This window comes from Cucurbita maxima, unplaced genomic scaffold, assembly GCF_002738345.1.
Source record: "Cucurbita maxima cultivar Rimu unplaced genomic scaffold, Cmax_1.0 Cma_Scf00036, whole genome shotgun sequence".
In the NCBI taxonomy this organism is placed as follows: Eukaryota; Viridiplantae; Streptophyta; class Magnoliopsida; order Cucurbitales; family Cucurbitaceae; genus Cucurbita; species Cucurbita maxima.
The window spans coordinates 822,845-830,633 of record NW_019272052.1 but is presented as its reverse complement, the minus strand read 5'-3'; the positions used below and the strand labels follow the sequence as shown (position 1 = coordinate 830,633).

Here is a 7,789-nt window from a genome sequence, read left to right as displayed (position 1 = left end):
TGATTTGTAATCCAGTTCTTTCGATTGAATCAATCTCAAACCTTTACTTCCAAGAATTTCCTTCGCAGTCTTTCAGGACTTGTATTAATCTCAAACCATTACTTTCAAGATTACAACTTAGAACCAATAGAGAGAAAAATGTTGAGTTCAATAACTTAAGAAGGGAACAGTAAATCAAACAATGCAGGGGAAGGCTCAAGTACACACCACAAAGGACCTGGAATCCATGTCCAATCTGAAGATTAAAAGCAAGAAGAAAGAATCATGCAGGTAAAGAAAAGCTCCGCTGTCCTCCAAGGTTATGCGGCCTAATTTCCCATGAACTAACTTGTTGGGCTTCCTCTGATGAAATAAATGGCAACGAGATCTCACGGATCATTAACTCACCACAAAATGGGCATTCTCCAGCTATCGCGTCGTCCAACTGTGTTCGGAGCTGTCGACAAGTAAACATTAACAAGTTAGTTAGATACAAAAAAACGCAAGTCGAAAGCCAATGTAAAATCCAGGATAGAGCTTGCATCCAACGAGTAATACAAAATGCATTACCTTACACTATGAAATATAAAGTAAAGGGGAACAATGATCTCCTAAACACAGGGAAAAAGTCCCCATTGACATTCACAAGCATTCACAAGCAAAGAGTAACTTTTTCGCCTTGGCAATATGTTAACATCTCTGGCCTAAGGAAGTGGGATCAATAGCAACTTAGTGCGCTAGTAGGAGAGTTTTTTCATGGGGTAAGGGGTCACAAATAGAAAGGGTCGAGAATTTAAGAGGCTAGATGTGAGATTCCACATCAGTTGGGGAGGAGAATGAAACATTCTTTATAACGGTGTAAAAACCTCTCCCTAATAGATAGATACATTTTAAAAACCTTGAGGAAAAGCTCGAAAGGAAAAGTTCAAAAAGGACAATATCTGCTAGTGGTAGGCTTTGGCCGTTATACTAGATATACTTTTGAGAAATGTGGGAGGGGTTTTCAAAGAGCCATCGACCATCATTCGTCTTTTTCTTCAATATTCTAATAGAACCACCCTTAGCTAGAGCACCCTAATGAAGAACAATGCATCATCAAGCAGCATACATATGAAAATGGTATATTTCCACTCATACATTCCAAAATGCTGATTGAAAATGCCAAAAAAAATAACCTTATCTGCAGGAGTAATGCTAGAGATGGAATCTTCAGCAAAGCTTCCATTCGATTCCCTTCTTGTCTCACCACCCAATAGAGTAATTTGTTTTTGCAGATCCAGTATATACTCTGCCTGCAAAGTTAATTCTAAAAGTTAAATGCAATTATCACCCTATGAATTTAGGAATCCGAATCCCCATCTGTGAATATGAACCAAGCAATTAACATCGATCATTGAGTACGTATAAACTCGAATCAATTTTTATCGCAGACTTACTTGAGCTTCATCCGTACAACGTGTGACATGTGCAATCAAACATTGAGCATGGAATCCATGCCCACATGGAAAGACATAGAAAGGAGCCATCTGTGCTACTGATGTGTAACTTGAAGCCATCAGGTAGTCTCTACCCACAGTTAATATTTTACGCTTGCAGACCTGGTGAAACACAAATTTAGGCATTATGTATCAAATGAAGAAATGAACCTCGTTCTAAGCTACAAACATCAAATAGAGATGCATTTGATGCACTCCCAACTCGTAATCTTGTATAAAGTTTTATGCTCGTCTTAAGCTAAAGGAAACCGTAATAGTGTTTAAACGAGGAAGTTCTAGCTGAGCTATGTGCTTGGCAACTGCATATAAAAACCGAAAGCAAGGTCAGGTAGCACCAGAACGATCAATACCCCACAATCTTCATCTCTATCAATTATAGCGTATCTTTGAGCAAGAGCATTTATATCTTTCCTAATATTGTCAGCACCATGAGTTGCATCATTCATCTCCTGTTTCAGCTGATCAATTTGCTTGTTGTAATCTTCTAATGATGAGCAAATTGCCTCCTACATACATATTTCAAGAATGTTTAAGTAGCAGCTAGAGGTTATTGAAACACCAAATATACAAGTAGAGATTTTAGGCTTCCAGCAATGAACTATTGTTGAAATCAGAAAAAGACCCAGCAGCAAAGAAATGCTAAATTGTATCAAATAGAGAAATGCCCAGCAAGTTCAGAAAATTCGCTTGAAGCCGCCCTATGGGACAAGGTCGACACAAACTTCTCACTGTTAACCCACTATTTCATCCATCACTCTCACAATTTATAATGCTCCAGGCGAAAAAGTAATGAACTTTCCCTTCTAATAATAGTATGCCACTTACAACATGAAACTCAACTCGATTAATGACACATTAGCAAATGTTGACCCCTCACTATTAGCAAAAGTTGACCCACCAATTAACAATTTTTTTTTTTTTTTTCAAATGACATGGCATGTCCGTGTGGCATGCCCTCATGTCCAAATATGTTAATAGAATAATAATTAATGACACGTTAGCTTTATGTTAACAAAGTTCAACAAATTCATTTTAGATAAGGATTAAGGACCAAATTGAGAATTGACCAAATGATGGACCAAATTGAGAATTGACTAAAAGATGAAGGACAAGGAGTATATTTGGTCTTCAAGAAAACTAGAAGCCTCCCTACAAGCCAAGCTCAACACAGATTCCTCATTATCCCAATCCCCTCTATCACTCCCTCAATTTAACATGCTCCAAACTAAAACTAAACCATTTGTGTTGTTAACCTTGATATCTAACAAAATATTATTTTTAAGATATTAAGAAATGTTGGGAAAGAGAGAAAAGAAATCAACATGATACTTAAAACTTGAAACAGGAGTTTGTTAAAAATAATAATTGCACCTTGAAGTCATCAATTAGAGCAAAGTCTGGAAAGAAGGGTAAAATATCCTCAATCTTTAGTAGACCATCCGTTTCCTTCAGAAAAGCTATTGCTTTTCTTATGTTCTCCCTTTTAGTTCCTTTTTCCAGTTCAATAACATGCTTGGCGATCATGAGCCAAAGCTTCTTTCTTAAGTCTTCATCATCCTCAACCTTGTCAGCTTCAGCCATAGCAAGCTCAGTATCAACCTAATGCATCAAAATATCAAATGAAATTTGTTTTAATATGCATGTAGAGGTATGACTTAATAAGAAATTGATCAAGAACATGTAAGCATTCTAAAAGGGAGACAAAATTTCCCAGGTTGTAAAGCTTTCCGGTGAGTATTCATGTTCCAGTTTCTCGGGTGCTAATCTTAAAATAATTAAATAAACAATCAACCAGGAAATAGTAGGCATTGTTGATGTCTGGTTCTACTAACTTTTCTACTTCCTTCGCCAGAAATAATTAGAAATTCAACATCACAGATTTTTTTCCATGATATATAACAAAACAAGCAGTATGGATTAATAGAACTACTTCGCAGTGAATATGACCTGTAGGGCAAGAGCAACTGCTTCTTCATGCATGGCCATCATGCTGTATATATGAACACAGGCTCGCATTCGTTTTTCCTTGAGACAGAGACGCAAAGCATACTTTGGATCATAGAAGAAGTCGGGGCCATTTTCGAGCCCTTTTCCAAACTTGCATTGCAGGAAACGTAAAAGTGCACTGTCATCTTCCTATTGTAATAAAAAGAAAGCCAACAAATGAATTTGTGTATAAACTTCCAACACGTTCAATAGAAACAGTAAATAAAAATATATGCAAAAGTAAGAATCAAAAGTTATTTATTAGTTTTCCAATTAGAGAGCCTTTCTGAAATCCCTTGCAGTCTCCTTTGTTACATTTCATAGTATCAATGAAAAATTTTAGTTTCTTATCAAAAGAAGAATTAGAAATTCAAATTACTCACAAATTTTCAGCCACTCTAAATAAAAAATTAGCCAGTTGTAAGTTTCTTGAATAAAATTCACATTGTTTATAACTAGTTCTCCTACAGGAGTCTAGTAATTTTGCTCACTCCAAACATCACCGTCAGTTATTCCTTTAAACTGAAAGTACAAAACAACAGTTTAACTACATGCTTGTACGGAGTTCCTTGGAATAAATGAAAAAAAAAAAAAAAAACATGGAATAGAACTCTCTTTAATCAAGCTATTAACAGGAAAAAGAAAATCCCAAGTTCTATTTTTACTACGATACGTGAATCAAACCTGCTTGGCATACAAAGACAGCAGCAAGTTGTGAACTCCAGGATCCTCATTGTGTAATCGATGAACACAGTACTCCAAATATTTGATGACTTCATGAGTTTCATTCCTGAAAGTATAAAACAAACAAAGGATGGGAAGTTGGCTAGGTCAACAACCATTTCTGAACTTTCTCCCCCACTGGATTCCAGAAATACACAGATCTTGGGTTGTCTCCCAAAGGAAAGCCCAGTTAAGTAGTTTCACAATATACCAAAGAGGCTCAATAATTTAACGTGATAGGAATATAATATCACTGTCACATATTAGTTGCAATTGCCCCATCCCTTCATATTTTTAACTTTAAATGTTGAGTAGATTTCCAACTATAATTATGACAGATTGCTGATACACTAATTGAGCATTAAAAGTAATTAGCATCCATACACTAACTGCTGATAATTATGGGCATCTACTCTACTATTTATCTCATGGGACAACTACCTAATTATGCAACATTCCAAGAACAGAGAATGCCTATTATCTAGGCGACCATCCTTGTTTGAACTCATAACTTCAAATATATCTAGATCTGCAATTTGTCCCATGGACCACTAGGTCATCCGAGGAATTTATTTCTATCTAATTCATATAGTTAAAATCTGGGTGAATTTGAAAACACTCCTCATTTTGAAGGAGAATCTTGAAATAAAATATAAATTTTGGTAAAGGAAACAAAGTTCATACTATTCGAAAAAAAAAAAAAATATTTATCAAATTGGTTCAGGCTTTCCCCAAAATCATAACTAAAAACAGGAAACTAGTAAGATAAGATTAGAAAGGAGTATAGCATGTTAATGAACTCAAAGTTGAAGATAAATTCAAATTACTTTGCATGAGGTTCCCCTGAGTAACGCATCATCGCAGGAATCAACTTCCTTGGGTTAAGGTTGCTCGTGATCATCCATGACTCGACAGTTTCATATGCATCGAGCATGATAAGCTCTGGGGCAAACTTGTACTGCAGCACATAAATTCCATACCTTGATTTCAATGAATATAGTGATAAAGAATGAAAAAAATAAATAATAAAGCAGCACACTGAATCAAAAAATTCGACTAATACCTGAAGGTCAGCAGGCACTCCAGGTTTCTGAAGCACTTCCAATGCTTTCTTTGCTTCTCCTTGCTACATTGAAAAGCCAAGGAGAAAGTAAGTATATAATATATATAGTTATATAGTTATATGGAAAGAAAAAAAAAAGTAATATGAATAACAATGAGAAGCTAAAAGTTTAAGAAATGAGGCTACTATAGAAGTTAGAGAATGAAACTTAAATATGAGGTTGATAACCCAGCGAAGTAAAAAAAAAAAAAAAAAATACTTCAATAGTAAGAATTTTTTAGTATTGTGAGTTGATATTGCAAAAAGAAAACTAAAGATTTCTTTGAACAAGGCGACTTCTTTAAGACTGATAATTGGTGGAGAGGCTTAAATTTTGGACCAATGCTTGCTTGCAAGATGCTTCTTCTCAGAGTCAGCTTTTCCAAAACATTTTTTCTATTTCTAAGGTTAAAGATTGTTTGTTAGGGAGTGTTGGAATGAGAGCAATTTAGACGTAAGTTGTAAGAAGAAACCTCTTTGATTGAGAGTTGGAAGAATGGTTGCTCTTCATATAACAGATAGAAAATGTTCACCTAAAACATTATGAGAATAATTTTTTTTCTTTTGGAAGTTCTAAATATCTTGCCTCCTTACTTGCAAATCTGCCACTTTCCAGCCAAATAATAGAGGTAGCAGGTCGCACAGCTCCAACGCTAAACAGATTTTGGGGAGGTAAGAACCCCGATAAGACCAAGCTCTTTTTTTTTTCCATGGCTTAATTGGTCTTCATTTGTTCTTGGCTTACAAGAGTTCCAACACTTGAAATAGGATCCAAAGTAAATCCCTCCATCGTTTTATTGCCTGCTGTTTCTTGATTGAAATTCCTTTGCCGTTGGTTCCATGGGAAAGCAAGAATTTGTGGCTAATGTTTCAAGAGGTAGTAGCGTTGGAAAGGAGGGAACGACAGAATTTTCAGAGACAAGTACAAGCTTTTTAAAGACTTTTTCAGAATAGTACAATTTAATGCCTCTAATTGGTTGGGGTTCTTTTTAAGAACTTTGGGATTGCAATTATTCTTCAATAAAACCTAGATTGGGGTTCTTTTAAGCAATGGAGCAACGTCTCCTTGGCTTTTAAGTTGTTTTTCATTTGTATAAAAGTCTCAGCTTTTTAAATAAATAGTAATAAAAAAGAAGTGCCAAGAGGATGGTAAACACATCATTTAAAGATGAGAAGAATCATAACATTTGATCAGAAATTTCATATTGGTGGTAAATATGGCACCTGAATGTAATGGTGGACGACAATTTCATACTGCTCCTTTAGACCGGCAAAAAATACTAATTCCTCAACCCGACCATAACTGCAAGATATCATCTTGAAGACAATTAAAATTACGCTAATGAAAATTAAAAAGAAAATTTTGATAATAATTATGAGAAGTCTGTTTTCTCCTTAAAAAAAAAAAAAAAAGAAAAGAAAGAAAGAAGAAGAAGAAACAGAAGATGAAAACATCCATAAAACAATAATTTTTGGCAGATAACAAGATTGAGCACCTTTCTAAGAGTTTCATTGTGGTGACTTCATCCAATACATCTTTGCAATCACTAAGAAAAGCACGAAATTCTTTAATGATTGATTGGTAATCCGTACTATGCCCATCAGATACAATGTCATCATCCAAGAGTAGACGATTTATCTAAGATCAATGAACAAGAGAAATAATTGAAACCTGGAAAAAAGGACTTCATCTTAACATGGAACAGATAGTATTACAATTTCCTTTGAACTGGTTGTCCACCAACATTATTCCATCAGATGAAAATTGAGGTAGAAAATTTTCATTCCATGGTATCATAGAGAAAATTAAAAACAGCCAGAATTTATATCAGACAAAATTGACAACATTGCAGACTGTTTATATGATGTTGTATATCATTCGACTTTTCACTTGTTGCATTTAAAGAGCCAAAAGTTTATGGAAAAATTTTCAGATTGAATTCGTGTCACTATTTTTCATCCAGAAGTTACATGTCTAGGACAAGAGCAAGTACCTTATCCAAATACAGCTCAGTTGCCCATGTGGAAATCATTGTTATTTGGCACTTATCATCCTTTGTAAGATTATCAAGCTTCCGCAACAGAAAAGTTCTCAAAGCATCCTGCAAGTGAGATATCAGAAAAGAAATCTGCTGTACAATGCAAGAAATTGAAACCAAGTCGATATACAAAGCTTTGCAAGAAAAATACAATCTTATGTAGGTTTGTGATGAATGTTTTAGAACAACAATGATTAAGAGTATACCTAAGATTTAATTAAATATAGCTATGATTACATTTCTATTTTTTTAGGGTGGCAGCTAGGAAACAGTCTATCAAGCATTATGCATCCCCACAAACCAACCAGGTTAACTTCAACAAGATGGCAACTTCGTCAAAGATTTGCCAATTAGAAATAATATGAAAATAGAAAAAAAAAAAATCAAATTTACATGACAGGATCAAGAAATCAAAACATAAAAAAGATCATGGTTCAAAAAATATACACATCTAACTAGAGTAC

The 7,789-nt window shown here is 34.8% G+C and overlaps 1 protein-coding gene across 1 annotated transcript in view; it reads right to left on the bottom strand.

Annotated features, from left to right (window-relative positions):
• Positions 1 to 7,789, bottom strand: part of LOC111468106 (vacuolar protein sorting-associated protein 18 homolog) — a 13,981-nt gene continuing 6,192 nt past the window's right edge. The window contains exons 12-23 of the mRNA XM_023113175.1: positions 7,281 to 7,388; positions 6,783 to 6,925; positions 6,511 to 6,589; positions 5,248 to 5,310; positions 5,012 to 5,142; positions 4,146 to 4,251; positions 3,423 to 3,611; positions 2,847 to 3,074; positions 1,826 to 1,981; positions 1,416 to 1,577; positions 1,155 to 1,271; positions 1 to 436 (exon numbers count right to left, since the gene is read on the bottom strand). Coding sequence (XP_022968943.1) covers positions 263 to 436; positions 1,155 to 1,271; positions 1,416 to 1,577; positions 1,826 to 1,981; positions 2,847 to 3,074; positions 3,423 to 3,611; positions 4,146 to 4,251; positions 5,012 to 5,142; positions 5,248 to 5,310; positions 6,511 to 6,589; positions 6,783 to 6,925; positions 7,281 to 7,388 — 1,656 coding nt within the window. The 3' untranslated portion in view covers positions 1 to 262. The remainder of the gene's footprint in view (positions 437 to 1,154; positions 1,272 to 1,415; positions 1,578 to 1,825; positions 1,982 to 2,846; positions 3,075 to 3,422; positions 3,612 to 4,145; positions 4,252 to 5,011; positions 5,143 to 5,247; positions 5,311 to 6,510; positions 6,590 to 6,782; positions 6,926 to 7,280; positions 7,389 to 7,789) is intronic.